At 31.6% G+C, this 22,113-nt stretch overlaps 5 protein-coding genes and 1 long non-coding RNA gene across 11 annotated transcripts; 4 read left to right on the top strand and 2 right to left on the bottom strand.

Annotated features, from left to right (window-relative positions):
* The first annotated feature begins 390 nt into the window (after nucleotides 1-390).
* On the top strand, nucleotides 391-4,233 carry LOC105149675 (uncharacterized). 3 transcript variants are annotated; one of them, XM_087403578.1, is made up of 9 exons: nucleotides 391-783; nucleotides 956-1,062; nucleotides 1,158-1,315; nucleotides 1,407-1,625; nucleotides 1,717-1,836; nucleotides 1,943-2,169; nucleotides 2,271-2,307; nucleotides 2,382-2,854; nucleotides 3,002-4,233. In XM_087403578.1, the coding sequence occupies exons 1-9, from the start codon at nucleotides 722-724 to the stop codon at nucleotides 4,194-4,196; spliced, it is 2,598 nt and encodes an 865-aa protein (XP_087259704.1). In that variant the 5' UTR covers nucleotides 391-721; the 3' UTR covers nucleotides 4,197-4,233. The 3 variants fall into 3 exon arrangements, with proteins under 3 accessions (XP_087259704.1, XP_011060595.1, XP_087259703.1); XM_011062293.2 differs by having other exon boundaries at nucleotides 401-783; nucleotides 2,241-2,307; XM_087403577.1 differs by having other exon boundaries at nucleotides 416-783; nucleotides 1,161-1,315; nucleotides 2,241-2,307.
* Nucleotides 4,234-4,832: 599 nt separating this feature from the next.
* Bet3 (blocked early in transport 3) lies at nucleotides 4,833-6,744 on the top strand. Its single transcript, XM_011062408.2, has 2 exons — nucleotides 4,833-5,035; nucleotides 5,522-6,744. The coding sequence occupies exons 1-2, from the start codon at nucleotides 4,997-4,999 to the stop codon at nucleotides 6,017-6,019; spliced, it is 537 nt and encodes a 178-aa protein (XP_011060710.1). The 5' UTR covers nucleotides 4,833-4,996; the 3' UTR covers nucleotides 6,020-6,744.
* Nucleotides 6,745-6,863: 119 nt separating this feature from the next.
* Nucleotides 6,864-7,744, top strand: LOC105149807 (E3 ubiquitin-protein ligase RNF180-like). The gene is made up of 3 exons (XM_011062522.2): nucleotides 6,864-7,173; nucleotides 7,283-7,490; nucleotides 7,559-7,744. Exons 2-3 carry the CDS (start codon nucleotides 7,311-7,313, stop codon nucleotides 7,718-7,720), a joined length of 342 nt encoding a protein of 113 aa, XP_011060824.1. The 5' UTR covers nucleotides 6,864-7,173; nucleotides 7,283-7,310; the 3' UTR covers nucleotides 7,721-7,744.
* Nucleotides 7,745-8,672: 928 nt separating this feature from the next.
* Nucleotides 8,673-12,693, bottom strand: red (LysM peptidoglycan-binding domain-containing protein red). Of its 3 annotated transcripts, none has more exons than XM_087403581.1 (5): nucleotides 12,173-12,693; nucleotides 11,735-12,024; nucleotides 10,282-10,431; nucleotides 10,080-10,203; nucleotides 8,673-9,766 (listed from the first exon to the last, which is right to left on the bottom strand). In XM_087403581.1, exons 2-5 carry the CDS (start codon nucleotides 11,909-11,911, stop codon nucleotides 9,606-9,608), a joined length of 612 nt encoding a protein of 203 aa, XP_087259707.1. In that variant the 5' UTR covers nucleotides 11,912-12,024; nucleotides 12,173-12,693; the 3' UTR covers nucleotides 8,673-9,605. The 3 variants fall into 3 exon arrangements, with proteins under 3 accessions (XP_087259707.1, XP_011061022.1, XP_011061097.1); XM_011062720.2 differs by having other exon boundaries at nucleotides 10,076-10,203; nucleotides 12,173-12,688; XM_011062795.2 differs by having other exon boundaries at nucleotides 10,076-10,203; nucleotides 11,735-12,020; nucleotides 12,173-12,688.
* Nucleotides 12,694-12,895: 202 nt separating this feature from the next.
* Nucleotides 12,896-20,830, bottom strand: Cka (Connector of kinase to AP-1). Of its 2 annotated transcripts, none has more exons than XM_087403580.1 (11): nucleotides 19,929-20,830; nucleotides 19,423-19,526; nucleotides 18,101-18,367; nucleotides 17,724-17,931; nucleotides 17,369-17,527; nucleotides 16,056-16,194; nucleotides 15,341-15,465; nucleotides 15,079-15,257; nucleotides 14,633-14,964; nucleotides 14,100-14,411; nucleotides 12,896-13,941 (listed from the first exon to the last, which is right to left on the bottom strand). In XM_087403580.1, the coding sequence occupies exons 1-11, from the start codon at nucleotides 20,220-20,222 to the stop codon at nucleotides 13,772-13,774; spliced, it is 2,289 nt and encodes a 762-aa protein (XP_087259706.1). In that variant the 5' UTR covers nucleotides 20,223-20,830; the 3' UTR covers nucleotides 12,896-13,771. The 2 variants fall into 2 exon arrangements, with proteins under 2 accessions (XP_087259706.1, XP_087259705.1); XM_087403579.1 differs by having other exon boundaries at nucleotides 17,369-17,530; nucleotides 19,929-20,829.
* Nucleotides 13,876-14,433, top strand: LOC147910675 (uncharacterized). Its single transcript, XR_015544282.1, has 2 exons — nucleotides 13,876-13,962; nucleotides 14,040-14,433. It is a non-coding gene; the product is annotated as an uncharacterized LOC147910675 (long non-coding RNA).
* Nucleotides 20,831-22,113: the final 1,283 nt, after the last annotated feature.

The following is a 22,113-nucleotide window of genomic DNA, read 5'->3' as shown; positions in this document are numbered from 1 at the left end:
TCCACCAATGTGGGTTAACTTTAATCTCAGTTCAACTTACTCTTAATCTTTTTCCAATTTTTAGAACTGGAAAAAGATAACTTGATATATGACTATTTAATATATATATATATATATATATATATATATATATATATATATATAAAGACTACTTAATATATGCTGATTCGCAAAGACTCCTTATTAATCACAAAGAAATAAAATAAAATATGAATCAGGCAATAAGAGTCAGGCGTGGTAATTGTTGCACAAAACAAACAATATGGATATAACACAAAACTCTTTATTAGAAACCGCTAGCAGATTATGTAATTTATGTCGTATCCATTGTTTGTTTTGTGCAACAATTACCGCGCCTGACTCCTATTGCCCTATTTTACCTAATTTATAAAGCTTAAAACGATTTCAATATTTTGTTTCATCTAAATTCTCTTTATATGTGGCATACAAAAAAAATTAATGTATCGGATCGTTTCTTGCTTATGACGTTACGATTCAATATAGCTGAGTTAAGTACTCAAGAGCCTTAAATTTATTTCATTTTAGAAAAGCATTTTGAAAAAGCATTGCTTACTAATACTTTCACGGATGTTGCCTTGACAACCATTTGAAACAATTATGGTCGCCGACTAGCCTACAATGAGTGTTTGACAATTTGACTATAAAGATGGATTATACGCAATTACAATGCGAGTTATAATACGCTGCGTATAAATATAAAATGCAAACTGAAACTTCTATTTTACCAGTAGTACAACTTAATGTGCACAGAACAATCACTAGGTAAATCAAACTTTGAAAGTATCATATAAATTATGATGTAATATTAGATGGAGATATAAGAAATGTTATAAGGTTTAATACATGCATTTTTATATTTTTAACTACTTTAGTTTAAAACTTAATATCTTATCTGTTAAATATGATGTACATTAAATATATATATAAATTATAGAAAAGCAAAACCTTCAAAAGACTCTGCAATACTGGAATCCAAAAAGTTGTCTCCTTGTAGAAATACATTATTTCCATCGAGTAAAAAATGCTTAAATCCCTTGCTCGGTTTGTATAAGGATTATTAAAATACCTGCTTGTTTATAATCTTATCACATATATATTATTTAAAAAATTTATAATATATATTGAATATATTCAAGTAGGTGCGCCATATAGAGGCTCTATGAAACAACAATTGCTGTCAGATGAACCAAAATCCGGTAATAAAAGTATTCTTGGGCAAAGGGTAATGTCAGCGAAAATGCTTCGTTTTAAACAGTTACAAAATCAATTAGCTGATGCACATTATCATCTCAATGTAAGTATAGAAAATATGCTGACGTATATACTTAATACTGAAGATATTTTTTTTTTAACATGAAACTAATAATTTCTTTATGTTTTTTAAGGAACTAGCAAATGAAAACAGATTATTAAAAGCATTACAAAAAAGACAAGATTCTGCATTAAGGCGTTATGAAGGAGCAAATGCCGAGTTACCAAGGCTTATAAATTCGCATCACGAAGAATTGCGAGTACTTCAAACAAAATATAAAAAATTAAAAGAATTACACAAGGATACATGTAATTTGTTGAAAGAAAGAGAAAATGAACTTTATTCTGCGAATGTGAGTTTTTCAATTAATACATTCCTGTATAATATTATATTTTTATTTTTAATATACATTCATATGAATTTCCGAACATTTTCCTTTATAGTCACAAAATAAGCATCTATTGCAACTTAGTAAAGATCGAAATCTCGAAGAGAGAGAAAAATTACAATTACAATTAATTGACATGAATTATAAAATGCAACAACAACAAGAAACTATTCAGGTAACTTTCAACATTTATTTTCAAAAGTTATATTTATATGAGAATAACAGAAATAAAATAGATTATATTCCAAAACTGCAGCTTTAGCTGAAATATCTTTTTGCAGCTATTACACAGAAAACTTACCCTTGAAACTAAAAGCTTGAAGCATCAATTACACATCGAGATTTCTAAACATAAAGAAACACAAAAGAATTTACAAGAGACAATAGAGAAATTGAAAAGTTTAGAATGTTTATTAGATAATAGAGAAAAGAGATTATATTATAATGGTCAATTACCAATTTATAACAAAGAAAAAAATCTAGGTAGCCGTTCTCTCACAAATCTCAGGTATAAAAATTATATGTATACATCTTTTCTTATAATATAAAAAGTATTTATATGCAAGCTCTGTATTTTAGCATCTCTAATCCAATTAAATCGTCTAACAGAAGTAAAAGGAGTGAAAATGGACCAAAGGATAATTTGGTGAGTTTGTATTTATATGCGATTAAACATAATTAAGCATTAAGAAAGATTCTATAAATTTAATGTAATTATAGCCGTCACTTGACATATTGGAATCCAATGATGATGAAAAAGTAACTCAGCCAAATAATGTTAATCAATCGGTAGATCAGTTAAAGTCAGAAACAATGGCAAGTTTGCAACAGATACGAAAGTTTCGTTTACAAAGATCGCCACACATGCATAAAAATGCTCATTCTATGGATGACTTAAGATTTAGGTCAAAGGATTCTGAAATGAGTGCGCATAATGATGAAAAAATCATATCGATAAATTATAAATCAATATTGAAGAGAGATGAATTAAATAATGATCAAGGTGAAAGTGGCAAATTAAGAAAATTATTTAGTAGAATAAAAAATCAGAATACACAAAAATTACAGAAAGAACTAAGAGCTGAATTTGATGATGGAGATTATTTATCTGATGATAGAGAAAGTGGAAACGCTTGTGAATATTACAATCAATCTTATAATACTCCACAAAAATCTAGAGAATTGTATGTAAGGTATGTATATTACAAAATTATATTTTTTATAAGAAATCATATAAAGCAACGTTATACAATTAAATCTTTTTATGTAATAGTATATTTATTTTCTGTGTCTAATTAATATAACGATCTCCTGATTTTTTACTCTTGCATCTGTTATAGACTGATTAACAGTACAGATGATACTTTGGATGATATAATGAAAAAGGTAGACAGCAATGAGGAGGAGGAAGAAGAGTTAAGCACGTGTCTAATGGAAAATTTAACGTTTCAAAACCACAAGAGTGAAACAAAATTATTACATCATAGAAAAAATGATCTTTATGATAGCGATTCTGAAGATGACGTTAATTCCGAAGGAAAGATAAATATGAATGAAGATTCTCCCATTGAATATAAAAGCAATGATTTTCAAACCAGTTTATCTAAGTTCGCTAAAGAGCAGTTCAGTAAATCTTTTAATGGTGTCGCTTATTTAGAACACAATGCTTTGGACATCACAAAACAGTCTATTGGGAGATTAAAGGATACACAGTTACCGAGAATATCTAATAATACTTCGGATGATGTAAGTTTAGAAAATGTAGAAGTTCCTCAACAATCTTCAAATTTAAACAGAACATGGCTAGACAAAGGACAACTATTGGAAAGTAATGAAATAGATGACTCTTCCACAGATATGCAAAAAGAAGATTGCATAAAAAAAGAAGAAATAAGATACTTGGAAGAAAAGTCAGCATATGCTGACATGAAATGTGATAAGGTTTATCATGATACAGACAATGCAATATATGAAGAAATGAAAAATTTATCGATATTGGAAAGGAAGAAGGTTGAGAAGGATTCACAGGAAGCTTATGGAAAGGAATCTATGATAAATCATTTGGATGGGAGGATTCGACCTGTGCATAATTTGGAAAAAGAATGTTTTAAGCTTAAAGATGAATCCAGTATAATGCGCTGCAGTGATGAAGAAACATCAGATAAACCTGGTACCAACATAGAAACACAAAATAAATTGAACGCTACATTAAACGTTGATGTATCTCGGACTGAACAGAATAATGGCGCAAAGAGCGAGATAGCACAGGTAAAACAAACAAATGAAAAGAAAAGAACAATTAATTACAACAAAGAAAAGCTGTTGGCCACAATGAAAGCTATCGATGACAACGAAAATATCGAATTCCTCAGCCAAGAATTCAAGGATCATAATGTGAATAGAATGCAGATAATGGAGAATCTACATCGCGGCTTACCAGCGCACTCAAAACCGAAACGCGATATTATTAGAGATATATTTGAGGATAATCCTATAGAAAGTAAAGTCAGGGGCACTTGTAGCAAATCTCACTGAAGCGATCATATCAAAGATCATAATAAATAGTACGAAACTTATATTACACTTTTGTCTTGCCTCCCTTAATTTTACTGCCCTTTACGTGCAAACTTGTCAAAAAATGAAATATTTAAAAAAAAAATATGTTATATTTTTTCCTATTGTACTGCAGTTTTTATCAACTTAATTGTTGAGAGTACTATTAAATATTAGATATATTTTCTCAGAAATAAATAATAAAAAGGAGCAAAATGTATATTTTAAAAAATTCAATTATAAAAAAACACTAAAATAAAAAAAATGTTAAATAAGTTTTTAACTTTTAATCACATTATTATCAGCCAAAGAAGCTCTGCTTCTTGGTTTTATTCAGAAAGAACACATGCATTTATTGCCGATTATGATTACTACCTTCCGCAGCAATTATTTTAGTTTAAATCACAGTCTCTTTTGCAAGAATTTAATCAAGGACCTTAGCTACACGTGTAGTCATCAATGTTAAGACTTTCTCCACGTTATTTTTAACTGTCCTGATCCTGAAACTCAAGCTCGTTTGGAACTAACCAATCGCATTTGCTGTTCAGAAGAATTGACTAATCACAATTGATCGACCGATTAGGTTAATCGGAGTTGGTGAGATCCCAATTCGGAGTTTTCGTTCTCACGATAGTCACCTGCCACAGTTTTGCTGCGAGCTGCGACCTCTACATGGATAAAGTCTGGCCGTATTGTCTCCGATTTTCAACAGGAGGCAGTTCCGACAGCTCTGACAGGAACTATTAAGCAATTAAGCAAGAAGAAGATAATCAATTATCAACATGTCACGAACAGGAACAAAACTTGATGCAAAGAAAGTGGCAAGTGTTGCACTATTTTATATGAAATATTTATTATGTGATATCGGTTCGCCGTTAATAATCTGCTTAAAAAATTCTTATTCATTTCGAATACAAGATTAGTATTGAATGGAGTCTTGAGGTTATGGTCTGTCATGTGTTCTTTTTCATATATCTTTTAGACTATTGTCGCGTCTACATTGAGTCTGTAGTCGGAAGTTTTAAACTTAATCGGTGAAGTTGCCCAATAATCAACGTGTATAACTAACGCTGATTGGCCAAATTCACCGATTAAAACTTCCGACTACAGACTCATTGTAGACCCGGCATATTAGGATATATCTTTACATTACAACATTACAACTATCAAACAGTCAAAATTATAAATTCGTAATTTTTTAAATTACTCAAATTTATAACGATATCTTTTTTGAGATCTTTTTTTTAATTTACTACAATGTACAAAGGATTAAATTGATTTACTTTTTTCATCTTTTTTTGTTACAGAACTCTGAATTGTTCACCCTAACTTATGGTTCGATTGTGGCTCAGTTGCTCCAGGACTATGAAAACGTAGAGGACGTTAACAAACAACTGGAAAGAATGGGTTATAACATTGGAATACGATTGATAGAGGATTTTCTTGCAAGGACTGGCTCCGGCCGATGCTATGATTTCAGAGATACGGCGGAGAAGATTCAGAGTGGCTTCAAGATATTCCTAGGTATAATGCCATCGATTACGAATTGGAGCCCGGCTGGTGACGAATTCTCTCTATGCTTCGAAACGAATCCACTAACAGAATTCGTGGAATTACCGGATAATTATTCGAATCTCAAGTATTGTAATATATTGCCTGGCGTGCTCAGAGGAGCCTGTGAAATGGTGCAAATGGAAATCGTCTGCTGGTTTATTCAGGATCAGCTTAAGAACGACAATTTGACCGAATTACGTGTGAAATTTGTTAAAAGGTTAGAAGATGCAATACCAGCTGGCGAAGATTGAATGTATCCATTACGTAAATGTGTGCAAACGATATCTGTGATATCGTATATATCGTTTTAATGATTAAAATATATTGTATCTTTAAATTTAAGATTGTAACAATTATTTCTATCAATGTAGATTAACTTTAATCTTGGTTTCTCTCACATTTTATTTTTTTGTAATCCTTATTCTAGTGAAAATTCTCAGAATATTTCATTTAATTTTTCAGAATTTTTATAGAAATTTTTAGCTTCTAGAAACACTTTTCAAAATGCTGAAAAAGTATCTTTTTTTAAAATTTTTCATATATGTAAATTCTGAAATATTCTAATATTTCTCCTTTTACAACTTTTAATAAAATCTTATCAAATCTAAAAATTTTTAAATACTTCTTCAGAAATTACAGAATGAAATAAGAATATTTCAAAATTCTTAGAATCTATATTTTATATGATAAATTCTAAGAAGAGATACAGACTTTCTCAATATTTCTGAAAAGTATTCGAGTTTGTATAAAAATTATGAGAAAAATTTTCACCAGGATAAAACTAGAAAAAATCTAAAACAAGTTGAATTGAATGAAAGTTAATCTATATTAGTAAAAATGGACATGAGGCATGTATTTTCACCGCTTGTATTCCGCAAACTTTTAATTAAAGAAAATAAGTATATAGTGGATTTCTTTTCACGTTGATATCAGCGATAGTGAGACACGCAATACATGATAAATTTGTTTACTAAAATTGTCTATCAAATTATTTCCTATCCTATTAAGATAAAAAAATTATATTTTTATGTATAACTATAATATTTTTTGTCGTTCTATGTGAAATGTATAAAAAAATTTTCCTTCTAAATGATAAATAACATAATTTTTCTTGCAAACAGTGCATAGTGCATAATGTGTCAATATTAGATACATATAGCTATGTGCCTATACTAAGGTATATAGGTTAGTTTAGGTTATGTTTCTATTGCAACTTAAATACAAGTTCATAGGCTTTGATTTAGATGTTTTCTGCGATTTTGTATTTCTTTCTTTTTTACTTTAATTGTATATGAAGTGTAACTTCGAGGAACATATATTCTGATCATAATATATATTATTAAAAAATTCATTATAAAAGAATAATTATATATAGCGGAGTTATTAACATACTTTATGAACTTTGGTAACTATCAGTTTTTTATCATTTTATTTTTTTATTTTTATCTGACATTTTATAACATTCTCATCAATCACTTTCAATGAAATCGATAATAATAACAATAATTCTTCAGATATTCTTCGTATCGCTGTCTTTGTATAATGGAAGTAAGATGCAAGCATTGTTGTAAATCGCTTTTCAAGGATGATTTTATTTTGTTTAATGCACATTATGAGGTAAAACAACAAATGGATGTAGGATGTCAAGCGGATGAATCCGATTGCTGCTCATATATGATTCCCGAGAATGCACCAAATTGGATTATGGATGCTATCAATCAAGTATACCTTCTTTATCAAAATTTTAAAAATACATGTATATATGAATCAAGATAATTATTTTTTTTTAGGAATCTTGGACTAAGGGAAAATTATATTGTCCATACTGCAACAATCGTTTAGGATCTTTCAACTTTGTGAATGAGCTCAAATGTTACTGCGATAAATATGTGAAGCCATCCATAAGGATAGTTAACTCTAAAGTAGACATATTATACGAAAGTTTAAAATAATAACCAGACAGAACTTTCTCTCTATATATGTATACATTTTTTGTTTCGTGTGTACATATTATAATATATATTTGTAAGAACTATCATCATAAATAACGCTTGCGAAATCGTGGAAAATATATTTTTGCAGAAATCTTTTTTTTTTATATTATGTAAAATAAATCATATAATAACTTATTTTGATTAATATATAAATTAATTTTTTACTATGTTTATGTGATGAATAATGACACAATCTACTAAATATAGTCATATATAAACTTCTATCTTAATTTTTACTTATATCTTTTTATCTTTTTTATTTAATTCATATTTACATTTAGTTACAGCTTTTCCAACTTATGTATATTGTGTCTATATATATATATATATATATATATATATATATATATATATATATATATATATATATTGGCGAGGATGCAGAGATCTCAATTTATATAACATTTTAATATATTTTTTCAAATGCAATGATATTGCATGATATATTAACTATAGACAACATTATCAACCAGTGCTGCTATTTACTGTATGTACAGTGTAAAATACAGGATTTCTTTAGATTATGTATAAAATTTGAATATATAGATTTGATGTACAATGTATATCAATGTGTAATTGTGTTTAGATGGAAGCGTTGTTATAAATTAAGTTCCTGTTACTATAATTTCTAGTTTTAATCATCACTTTGCGACATTAAATAATATTATTTGTAACGTTACTTTAAAATGTGAATTCTTTTTAGTTTCTTTGGATCTCTGTGACTTTTTGTATTATAATATATATATTTTGTAAAAAATTCGCTGATTTTTTGTGATGATTATAATGAACATTCAAATTCATTAGATGTTATTTAAAATGTGCTGTAGTAATATCACACTTCACAATGAATTCAATATTAGTCAAAGAAAGCTTAGTCCAGCTAAGAATTAATTGAAAGAATTAATCCATGTTTTAATAATAGATGTATTTTGTTCTTTTCTTTAATTTAAGATATAATAATTTTTATTAGGATTCTTGTAAACAATGACAACATTTATATATATTTAATATTAGAAAAATATTGTATACATGATATTTTTTATCACTTGTGAAAAAAATTTTTATAGTAGGGTTTGCTAAGAGACAAAATAAAATATATTTTTATTAACAAGTGTAACAATTAGTTTAATAAGTCGCGTTTCAAATAAATAGATTTTATATTTTATTCATATATAGTTTTGCACTATTCATTTTCACTACATAATTAATTTTTTTTAATTTGTTTTTGGTTTTTGCCAAATTTTCAAGTAATTCATCATAAACTTAACGAAAAAAAAGAATAAAATAAAATAAAATATTCGAAAAGAAATATATATAAATTTTTATATAACTTAATCAGACAAAAATGAAGCATGAATGGGACTCTCATATAACGCAGTTTTATATTCAAGGCACATATGGTCCATTAAGCAATGTTATGTAAAACAGTTCAGCACTACGTATATATAAAAGTCAGTTGATCCATTCACGATATCATTACGATGAAGAAGTCGTAAAACCGGAATATGGCGATAGTGCAATCATTATTATACAAGAATATTGCTTAGATCAACTAGGGGATACGTGAATGATATTTCAATGTAAAAAAAGCGCAATGCAATTTAATTAAATTAAACTATATATGTAATATAGTGATATTGGATCAACCAACGTCAGACATGAAAAGCAACTTCCTATTCGCGCATTGATATACAGTACATCCTTTCCTACAAGCTTTTTAATAACAATCGACACACAGGATATTACAGCCCAATGAAACTTAGACGCTACAACTGGAACATCTCATCTTGCTGCTGTTCGAGTCTTTGCAAAGAAGTCTTTACTTTTCTTCCTTGCGTCATAACTACAGCAGTTGGAAAGTTATGCATATCACTAGAGGACATTGGTCTGATGGAGTCAGAGGAGGACGTTGAGTAGGTATTCGATGTGGTGGGAAATGAGTTTCGCAATTTAGCAGACCCACGCCGTCGTTGTACGTAAACATCATTACCGTCAGTGCAAAATCTGTAAAAATAATTTACAGACATAAAGATATTATTTAGAATTTAAAGAGTTATTACCTTAATATCTTAATTAAGACAGTCTTAAAGTAAGAACGAACTATGAATACCGGCTTGTGGTTGGCTTATTACATCTTAAAACTGTAGATAGTCTTAAATATAAGAACTATGAATACCGATCTTCGAGAGAAATTTTTATTTTCTATAAGCTCGCCTTTCATATTTTTATTAAATCATCACTTTTTGTATAAAACATATGTTAAAAAATATATAAGTTTCATCGAATGTATATAAGGCATAAAAAATAACTTACTCACTATTCCCTTGAGTGCGTTTGACGTCTCTCTTGGCATTGGCTATCGAGCTGTCCATCTTAGCTAAGAAATCATTAACTGAACCTTCATCGTCAATAGATGACGATATCGAAGAAGGACTAGATACCTATGAAATGCAACATATTCATAAAACATATGTATCAAGGGATAAAGTGACAATTATTGAGCATGAAACTTTACTTACATTTGGAGGGACATCATGCTCCTCAGAAGCTGCCGATTCGTCGTTGCACATAGAGGCGGGACTGTCTGTGCTGACAGGAATAAGTAAATGTTCCCGTAAAAATAAACTATCCGATGCCCATAATCTATTAATCCTTCTTATTTGTTCTGTCTGTAAGAATTAGAAACGTTAATCTTACATTAGAGACATTTTTTATCTGGAGCAAATGAAGTATTGATTAAAATATTATCTCCAAGCAAATCAATAAAATAAAAACTGTAATATATATATTGGAAAAAATATAACATATATATTTTTTCTTTAAATATTTTATTTCTCAATGAAGTTTAAAACTCAATAGAATTACGAAAGGTGAGACGGAAGTAATCTAAATTTTGTACTATTTATTATAATTCTCAATGCAATCGTTTCAGTGAATTTGATCACTCACATTATAATATATAGATTAGTACATTTAAAAAAATGTTAATATGAAGTGTCTATGGGTGTCGGCAGAATTATTTGCAGGGGATGCAAAAGAATTTATTATATAAATTCAAGCGCTAATTGACACTAGATGAATTCATTGACAATATAATGAACAAATTTGGACAGTAATCAAGACTCAGGTTTTTGCTCTAATAAGATTTTCTAAAATGAATTTCCTAAAGTTTTATTACAAATGTTAATTAATACTTATGCATTGAGTTTCTGTTCAATTAAAAAAGTTATACTCTGTATTATGCGACTTCTTTTTTTCTTGTAGATTTTTTTCTTTCTCACTTATTTCATAAATCAATGGAATGCAAGTGTATCCATTTATATTAAAGGTTTTATATAAATTACATTAGGTGAAATAGATTAAGAAATGTTTAAACACAAATAAGAGGAAGAATGCTAATTTTTGTCAAAGCAGATTTATAAAGTATCTAAATGTAGTACAATTTAATAAATTTTAAGAATAAAATAAAATATGTATATTCTGTTAAATATACAATATCATTATTAGATATTTAATCGTTTAAAATGTTTGTATGCTTTTATGTTTGTAAGTTTACTAATTTCATGTATAACAGCTTTTAATATGCACTAATCTAATATAATATATATATAATGTAAATAATCTTATTGCTATGAGATTTATTACAAGTATCTCTAATGTTGTCTCTATGTCCATATCTATTCCAAGAATAAATATGGACACAGAGACAACCCATGAAACACATAGCTTCTATATAGAAAGTATAAGTGGAAGCCTTAAAAGTATTAAGCATTTCTAACTTTATTTTCTATGGGATTCTTTTACAAAAGATACATTGTTCATTTATAATATAACAACGTTTCATTCTCATTCTTTTTCTACAAGCAACTAAATAATGATATGTAGTTTTAGAATTGTGTCATTGTTGTAGCAAATGAACGTAACATATTAAGATAAATAAATGAGAAAACAATGCACATGGATGAACCATACCGTAACTCCGTATTTAAGGGCTATTCCTTGGAGGGTATCCGTAGGGCACACTGTATGCTTCACCAAGCTCTCGGTCCGCGTCATATGTTTGGCTGTGCTTCCGTACTTCTTCAGGGCTCTTCCAGTATCTCGAATGCATCGGCGCTCCTCCATTTCTCTAGCACCGTTCCGTTCCATCGTTAGGCCACCGGGACGCTCACGAAGGACCGGGACGTACCATAATTCGCGAACGTACGTCTCGAAGTGCGCGTCTCCGAGTGATAAACTCGCACGAGTCTCACATAACCTGTCTGAGAATTTGATGGATCAGATGATTTTATTTTTTGATTGTCGACGATTCCTAGCAAGAATCTCGTGTCGTTTCATTAATCTTATCTTCCTCTGAACTTCCTCCGTAAGCAAATGGAAGGACGAGACTGCAGAGAGGACTTAACTTACGAGGCGCGTGGAACAACAAATCACTCGAGGAACTTGAAGTAAGCACCCAGCTCTCATGCCTGGCACAGCGTGCACGCGTCTACGGAAAACTTTGTCATTTCTCTCGGGATCATCGACGGCTCTCAATTTGATTTGTGTTCTCGGTTCTCAGTTCGGTCGGATCACGGGAAATCATGAGATCGCCCGCGATCTGTATTTTATGGCTGATCGTATTCAGCTCGATTCAGCTTCAGCTGATTAGCGCGATCGTGCTTGAATGGAAGAGTGCTTTCTTTTTTTGTCTCTCTCTTTGAAATAGCAATAATCGCGATGTGTACGCTGAAAGATGGTATTATGCGCAAAATGGGAAAGTGAAAGGTGAGTGAAGTAAATTTATAGAATTGTTCTTCTGTCCCGAGAATAATGGGAAAATAATTCTACAAATTCATACTCCAGTTTATTTCGCGCTCATTAAAGAAAACCATTCATAAGGATTATCCTCTTCCTCCCCTGATATAATATTAAGAGACGCGCCCCCCTTCCCCCCTCCAATTTTACGTGCCATTTTTCCGCACCGAAAAAAAAAAGATCATATCGCATGAAATTTTTATCATTCGAGAAACATGATCGATCGCTGCGATGACCCGTTCGTTTACTACAATAATGGAAAATGGATTTACTCGCCTATGAGCGAGGGAAAGAGGCTTCAGGACGATTAAGATTTGGGAATGTAAAATAAGAAAATAATGTGGAATGAGATTTTAATTAAAAAATGTTCATTATAATACGTTACACAGTTATCTATTTTTAAATACAATATATTACAGAGAGAGAAACACACAATTATAATTTATTGTTATTAATATTACGTCTATTTAGCTTACGATTATTATTATTATCATCATTATCATTACTATGTGCTAGCCTCGATGAATATATAAGGCAGCAGGAAAAAATTATGTGTAATGGGAGACTAATTATGCATATATATATATATACTTTTTTATTCATTTAGGGCAACTGTATAGTCGATTATTACGATTGTATTAATCCCCAGTAGCTGTGCAACAGTAACGGCGATATTGGTAATAAATAGTTAACATAAGGATAAATATTACGCTACCGCGGCAGTGTACTTCCTGGATTCTGTGGGTAAGGGGCTGGTTCCTCTAATTATCAGGACTATATCGGCTAATATTCTACATGATACCCCTCCCCGCTATTCCAAATAATTATCAGCTACTTTATGATGATCGAACATCAACAAGCAGCATTTATATCATTTAAAATTATTTTTCCCCCATAACTGTGTCTCAGACAAGAGTTATTGATAATTTCTTTTCATTTTCTTTATGAATAACTACACGAGCGATTTGATTTCTTTATATTATAAATCGATACCTCGAAAATGGTAGAACAATCAAAGTTACAACGGAAATATATCGGAAGTGTGTGTGTGTGTGTGTGTGTGTGTGTGTGTGTGTGTGTATTTCGTATGTACGGTGTGACACATAAAGTTATAAGGCTATCTAAAATGAATACGAGTACAAAAACTGCTCGATTTGATGTAATAGTAGAAATTATTTTGATGTAGCGAGTGTATCTTGGATTTTACACATTTCACACAAACACTTTGGCGAGAGCGTCGGCGCCGGCGCTCGCTATAAACGGTCGTGATGGGTGGAACGCTACATCCAGAATGCTTTCGTCAAATTTCTTCCGATGTGCTGTTATTTCCTGAACACAAGTCTTGTTGTCCATGTTCCATAATCTTATACTGCAATCGTGACCTACGCAATAATAAATAAAAAGTACATTAAAATACTTTTTAAAATGTATATATTTTTTATTTTTAAGATATTTTTAAGATTTATATTTTGATTGACAGTTTTGTGCTATGAAATTATTGCGATAAAATTAATCAAGATACGTTTTCTCTCTTACTTACTTCCTGAAAGTAAATATAAACCATGAGGATCTACAGCGAGACTAGTAACTGCGTCTAAATGCGCTACCATTGCATGAGCAAGAGTAGCTGATCGGTGATCATAAAATCGAATGTGCCGATCTTCATGTGCGGCTACAACGAGCGGTAACGTAGGATGTGCTACTACGCGATTCACGCCTTTCGTCTCGTTCGCCTCGAGTCGCGCCACGATCGCGCCGGTTTCAGTATCAAATACCACGCAAGCTCCTTCATAAGCTACGACCAACTTGTGCGGATCGTCCCTGATAAAATCAACCGAAGTCGGTATACCATCTATAAAAGAAGAAAAAAGAAACTATTATGACAAATAATCACTTAAAAATGTACAACACAGAGAGGAACTTACATTTGATCAATATTTGCTAGATAAAGCTGTGCGAATTCGAGACACAAGTCCCATATTATAATTTAACATAATTTAACACAATTTGCTACTTGCTAATCATGATCTAATAGCACATTGTTGTTTAAAATGTTAGATAACGTTTGCGTACCTTGTTCTGAAACATACGTATTGAGAAGAGGTTGTGGGGTCTGTGGGGCCCACAATTTTACAGTTCCATCTGCACTAAACGACAACATGGTACGAAAATACATGCTCAAGCCCCAAACAGCATTCGTGTGTCCTGTTAATGTATGACTAAGGACACTTGGTTCATACGAGTCGTACGGATCAATGTTAGCTGATGGAAGCGTCCAACAATGAATATTGCCATCTAAACCACCGCTATAACATCGATTGCCCATACTGCACATGGCCAGACACAATACAGGACCAGTGTGTGATCTAAATGTGTAAAGTGGTTCTACATCTAACGAGGCTGACCTACAAGAAGATAAAAAAGGATATAATAATAAATACAATATATGTATAAGTATAGCATATATCTTTAAAATAAGATATTACAATTAAACAATTATTCTTATGAAATTTACGAACTTTTTCGCTGGTACAGTCTTATGAAGATTCCACAACTTCAACGTATGATCATCGCTCGCGGTGATGAGGACTGGATCTGTGGGATGGAAGACGAGTGCCCTGACAGCGTCAAAGTGCGATCGTAACGTATATTTCGCATTCCATGTTTTCCTGAACGTCTCTTTTGTGGTGGAAACCATCTGTTGGATAAAACAACGGCATTACGAACATAAATGAATCATATCAAATCTTGTGCGACATAGGAAGGATTATGGTAACTTACATCATATGATATTTCTGCGTCGTTGTTAACACATAATTGTTCTAATTCTCCTAATTCCAATGTTGAATCACCTTCTTTATTTGGGCGTCTCGGATCTGGTTGCAATCCTCTATGTAATGCTGCATCTTCAGGGAAGATATTAGATTGGTAAATCGTAAACCGTAACAATATTATAAATATATTACATTGCAAGCATACGAGGTATCCCAAAATTAATGATTCAAAATATTAGGTGTAGTAAAAAGAAATCCATTATTTTTACTACACCTAATATAACAAAAATTTTTAAAATTAAATAAAAAAATTATTTATAAATTTTTATTTTAAGGAATACTTTCTGAGATATAAAAGTTTAAGTACCTATGTCAATTACAGACTTTACGTTTAGATAACCATTTATAAACATTGAGTGTGCTGAAGTGCACATTCACCAGTATTCACTGGTTTATTAATAAACTCATGGGCAGGTGGCCATCTAAATATAGTTTGTAACTGACCATATTTAAATTCTTACTATTTCAAAAATTACTATCTAAAATAAAAATTTACAAATAATCTTTTTATGTAATTTTTCAAAAATTTTCTTGCTATAGTATTATGAATTGCGAATTTTAGCACATTCTGTATTATGAGTATTATGACAGATGTATGTGACAGAGATTTCGAAATATAGAAACATCTAAAAAATGTATAAATTACTATGGATACTACTTACTCCATTCTGAAGAATTCATTTCCAAATGAATAGAACCAGGCGGTGATTCTTCAATTTCTGTGAGAAGGTTTAATTCGTTTAACACTTCTTCTGCCTCTGCATCTGTATCAACATCCTCCGCTAGAAGAGGAATAGATGCCTGCAAAACAAAAACAAAAATAATATATCCGCTTCGGTGATCTAAAGACTTGGAATGCTCAGATCTAAAGACAGAATGCTAGAGATTCGAATTTCCCGGTCGAGGTAATATTTTTCGCAATAAGCTTATTTACAGATTTTAATATGTTATCCAACATTAAGATCTTTATAAAATGATTATGAGCATCAAATCAGTAAATTACTAAGCAATTTAATTTGTGACATTACTACTGTAGTTCAATCGATTTGCGTTTCAAGAAAATCATCAAAAAATCAATTCAGTATGCAATTTAAACAATTACATAGATAATATATAAATTCGCATAGAATTATTTGAGTATTTAAGGTCCAGTTCGACCGTTAAAAGCTTTCTTTTCTTTCTTGTTGTGTTCACATGTACGATCCTAAAAACGCTAAAAATTCAGATTAGGCATCCCCCAGTGACCTTGACATATATTATCAAGGTCATGACCCTGAATGATCTTCAACAAGTTTTAGCCATCGGTTGCCTTTCGTTAAAAAGTTGTTAACAAAAAAAGTTTTGCTACATAAAATAAAAATTCTGTTTTAAAATAAATTTCCTGCTTTAAAAAGTTGTTAACAGTGAGACAAAAAAGAAATTTTGCTATACAAAACAAAAATTCTCTGCTTTAAAATAAATTTCCTGTTTTAAAAAGTTGTTAATAATTAACAATGAAGAAAAAAGTTCTGTTATATAAAACAAAAATTCTTTGCTTTAAAATTAAAAAAAAAGTCGCTTCGCATAAAAAGTCGAAAAAAGGAGTAGAGTTTACATAAACAAATATGTATCTTTAAGTTAAAAAAGAAATACTCAAAGTACATATGAAATAATAATAAATAAGAATAAGCGACTTTCTTTTTTTTATTTTAAAAGAGAGAATTTTTGTTTTATATAGCAGAACTTTTTGTGTTTGCCTCACTGTTAACAACTTTTTAACGAAAGGCGACCGACGGCTGAAACTTGTTGGAGGTCACTCAGGGTCATAACCTTGACAACATATGTCAAGGTCATTGGAGGATGCTCGTCTATTCTGAATTTTTACCCTAGAAACTCTTTGAAAAAATCATATTGATAAAATACACATGTCATAAATAAATATATGACGAAATTAAATGATATAAAATAAATATATAAAGTAATAGTGGAAATTTACTTTATTTGGTTTGGTATCTGTATTTGCATCATAAATTTCGTCTTCTACGTCTCCTTCCTCTTCTTCCATGTCCATATCTGTGTGACGCAAAAATTCGAAATTCGCTATAACAGCCGCTTCCGTATCTAATATCATTGCCTCTGCTATAGAAGATGGCTGCTGCTAGAATTGGAATATCACATTTCTTATATAGAAATTACATATAAGGTATTATCATCACTTTTTCAATTTTCATTATAATTTGCAAATTTCATAAAAATTTTTTATTTTGATATGCAATTTGCCAATTATCATTCACATAATTCAAGTCCTTTTTGTTTCAAACTTCAAAAAATATAAATATATTTATTTTTACCTTTTTGTTGGGAGGACGCTGTTGCTTTCCTCGAAGTAAAAGACTTTCATTATATTCTTGTTTATCCTGTGCTACTCCTTCATTTCCATTTAACGCTGGAGTATTCATCTCTTCTGTGTCTGTGTTATTGTTTAAGCCAAGCAAAGATCGTACTCTGTTTGATCGTACATCTATTATTGTGTCAGTATATCCAATCTCTTGCAAATACCTAAAAAAAACATTTATATCTTTTTATGAATTAGATACTAATTTTCTTTTTTTGTCTTTTTCTACAAAAATTAAATACAAAATAAAAATGCAAAAATATTAATATTAATATTAGTAAGCAATTACAAATTTTAAAATATCTCTAAAATTAAAAGATTTCTTATACATACTGCCTTAGAAGTTGACGACCTTGTCTCCAACTAACATTACTGACAGAAGTAAATGAAGCTTCTCCATCTCCTCCTCCTCCTCCTCCTCCTCCTCCTCCTCCTCCTCCTCCTCCTCCTCCTCCTCCTCCTCCTCCTCCTCCTCCTCCTCCACCACCACCACCACTACCACTTTCAGAGATACTACACGAGGTACCTTCTTCATAAAGAGGTGGTTTGACATCTTGCATTACTAAGTCGGTACCATATTTTAATTTATGATACCTCGCTCTGTAGAAATTACAAAAAGTAGCATTATAAGATCATTGTAATAAATGTACTATAAAGTATAGACGCAATCAGTCTAATGATAGTTCTGCAGCATAATATTTATGTTTGTATCTCTTAATTGTATGTATATGGAAACTTTAATAAATTCAAATCAAATTCATCTAATTTCACATTGTAAACATAATAATCATAATTTATGAAAGTATAATATATTGATGTATTCTTTTAATAAATAAAGAAATATTTCTTTTACACTTATATACAGAATATCCAATAAAGACTATCAATGTTTAAGGGTAAATTCCTGAGATTTTGAGACAAAAATTTTAATACCAAAATATTAAGTAATAATATTAAGTAATAATAATAATGTAGTAATTTTTGAATTATAAGCATTTAAAGTTAACAAATCACATCGCCTAAAAGTTAATGCATTTAGGTGTGATTGGTATTTTTTATTAGCATTTATCTATTATATATGAATGCACAAACCTTGGGTGATATGATTTACTAACTTTAAATACTTATATTCAAAAACTAATATTCAAAAACTATTATAGCCTCAATATTTTGGTATTAAGATTTTTATCTCAAAATCTCAGAAATCTATCCTTAAATGTTGTTGTAGCCTTTATTGGATACCCTGTACATAATATACATACATACCAATATTATTTATTAAAATGTATATATACATATTATATATAAAGATGAAAATTAAACATTAATGCTAACAAAAATATTTATTAAATTCCTCTTTAATACATTGACTGCCGATTTATTCATATATATTATTCATATATGAATAATTTTATAAAAAAAAAACTTCCAGAAAGTTAAACATGTTTTCTTTTACAAATTAATTAATTTTATCTTTTTGACCATAAATTGACATTATTGAAAAACAGGATTTTTTACAAAAATTTAGTATATTCCTATTTAAATGGAATATTTCCAAAAATAAAAAATATCATTCATATACAAATGATGCAAATGATACAGCCATCAATGTATTCAATAATATTACCATAATTAAATATTAGCTATTTATTTACCTTTCTTGTTTAAGTGCATATTCTAACATTTTTATTCTCCTCACAAGGTCGTTCTTCAAATTTTCCTGTCCTTTTCTTTCACCCTGAAGAAAAGCTATCCTAGCCTGTGTAATACCAGGAAAAGTTAAACCAATGTGGTATTAACAACAGTGTTACTTTTACAACTTCCTCATATATTCTATGTGTAAACATCAAAAAGTTGGGGTAGCTTCAAAAAAAAAAAAAAAGAAAAGAAACACTTGCTATGCTTTTGACAGAGTTAAGACAAATCGAAAAACAACATTAATGTCAATAAGTATATATGCTGAAGCTTCACAATGCTAATTGTTAACACGTTCTATTGCATTGTTAATGCGTTTCATCTGCGTTAGCAATGCAAGTATCGTTCGTTCTGTACTTCCTTATGTGCCTCCTTCCATCACATGACAGCTAAGGTGACAATAAGGCGGACGATTGTCTAGCGCATGTTCGCGCGCCATCCGCATAGTCGTTACGGGGGCCCGTACCTGAAATTCTGCCCTGTCCAATTCCCACTGTGACCTCTCAAGCTCAAAGCGGGCCCATTCGTGTTGAATGAAGTGCAGGATGCCAGGCATCGAGTATTGCGGCCGCTGATCCTTGGCGTCGCCGTTGCTGCCATTGTCACTGCCGCCCTGATGCTTGTTGTTGGTGAGAGAAACGTTTGCGCCGCCGGCCAGCTGGCCGTTGTGATTCTGAGACGCGGGGCTGCAGCTATCCTCCATTGTGGCACCACAAAACTGGCTCGGCACCTTCATTGAAATGAATGACACGGCGGCCATTACAGCAACATCCCTTCCTTCGCGGAGTACCCCGAGAGTGCTCTCTGGTCGGACAATGTATTTCGATCGGCCCGTCGGGTAAGGAGACAATTATTACGCATGCGGACGCAGTTATACACAGTAGCCGTCGTACCCGAGACTCCTGTGCGAGAGACGAAGAAAAGTCCATACAGACCCCGCTCTATGCTGTTTTGCGGGTGCACAAGTCCGCGTGACGCTCGCTTCCGGAAAAGCGGAACTCGGAAGAGACCGCGATCAGTACGGGAGACCGTTTCCTTTCTACTGCTACGTCGGCTTCCTTGTACGCCAACGGGTCAACGGGTGAAAGTTACTGCGCGGCATGCCTCGCGATATCCACCAGCCAGTTCCGAGCACCTCAGAGCGGCTCAAAGCACCTTACCGTCGTTGCCGACCGATTCGTGTGCATTGCCGCCTGAAATTCGCCCTTTTTATCGGTACTGGATGGACTCGTTTATTACCACTATCACCGTCGCGCGCTGCGGATCTTTTACCTAAGTGGATCACATAAATTTGTTTTCCTAATCTTTGCTACGATGTCTGCTCCCATTGGCCTATTAAGTCGCGAGTCAATCCATCATTCCCAATCGATGCAATCAGTACTATAATTGCTCACTGAGCATTCAGTGAACTCTTGCACCTGTTTGGTCTATATTTTTTGATCTAACAGAATATGCCAATCAAATGTGCATTTAGAATAACACTGCTCATTAAACGCTCAATAAGCGCTTTCATCAATTGGCATATTCTGTTAGATCTTAAAATATAGACCAATTAAATGAAAGAGCTCACTGAGCGCTCAGTAAGCGATTGGTTGCATTCAGCGGATTCAATAGTTGAATGAGCGCTCGCTATTATTGGTGTATTCTTTTAGATTACCCAATCAGCATTTTAGATCTGAAAAAATACATTAATAGCAGTGAGCGTTTATTCAATTGTCGAGTTCGCTGAACGCAGCCAGTAGATGCATCCAAAAGCATTGCATCTCACGAAGTAATAAGAAGGAGATCAAAGCGGCTGGTCACAAAAAAGTGGGCTTGAAACACAGCGTAGGAAAACTTCGGCAGATGTGATTAATGCCATCACGCCTTGTAGTAAAAGTTGAAAGTATTAACTGTCACGTGATCACAGGTCACACATATGTATTATACATACTGGGTCATCTAAAAAGTATCCGCGGTTTTTTGTCACTAGATGTGTGTTGATGGTCATATATCTAGTGACAAAGTACCGCGGATACTTTTTAGATGACCCAATATGTATGTATGTAGTAGTATGCATGTATATGCATACATAAGATCTAAGCACAAGAATTGTCGTAACATTTACTTAGACTTAAATTGTAGACATAAATAACGCATAAGCTTTCACGTATGACGTACAACTTATTGCCGTGTCTCTAAAGAGACGGCAATAAATCGTACGTCATACGCCAAAGTTTGTGCATTACTTACGTCTACAACTTAAATCTTTAAGTAAATGTTATGACAATTCTTGTGCTCAGACCCATAGTATGACCCATAGTACGACCTTCAATTCTGTATTTTGAAACGAGGTGAAAATTACAAAAGTGAGCAAATTTACTAGGTATTAACCAATGAAATTATTAGTATTCTAATAAATTCGTTGACTTTTAAAATTTTCACCTCGTTTTAAGATACAGAATAGATTCCCTGTGATAGTCAATACTTCCAACTTTTCCCGCAAGGCGTGATGGCACTAAAATCATATTGGCCTGATTTTCTATGGGTTTTCCGACACCACAAACACATGTTTCGAGCCCACTTTCAGACCTCGAGTTTGATTTCCTTTTTATTACTCCGTGGTTACATCTGGTTTTATTACATCTGGTTGACTTAGAAGTATTTCTCAA

The sequence above is a fragment of the Acromyrmex echinatior genome, chromosome 2, assembly GCF_024713525.1.
Source record: "Acromyrmex echinatior isolate Ae372 chromosome 2, ASM2471352v2, whole genome shotgun sequence".
NCBI lineage: Eukaryota > Metazoa > Arthropoda > Insecta > Hymenoptera > Formicidae > Acromyrmex > Acromyrmex echinatior.
Note: the sequence above shows the minus strand (reverse complement) of the source record. Positions and strands in the feature narration are given on the sequence as shown.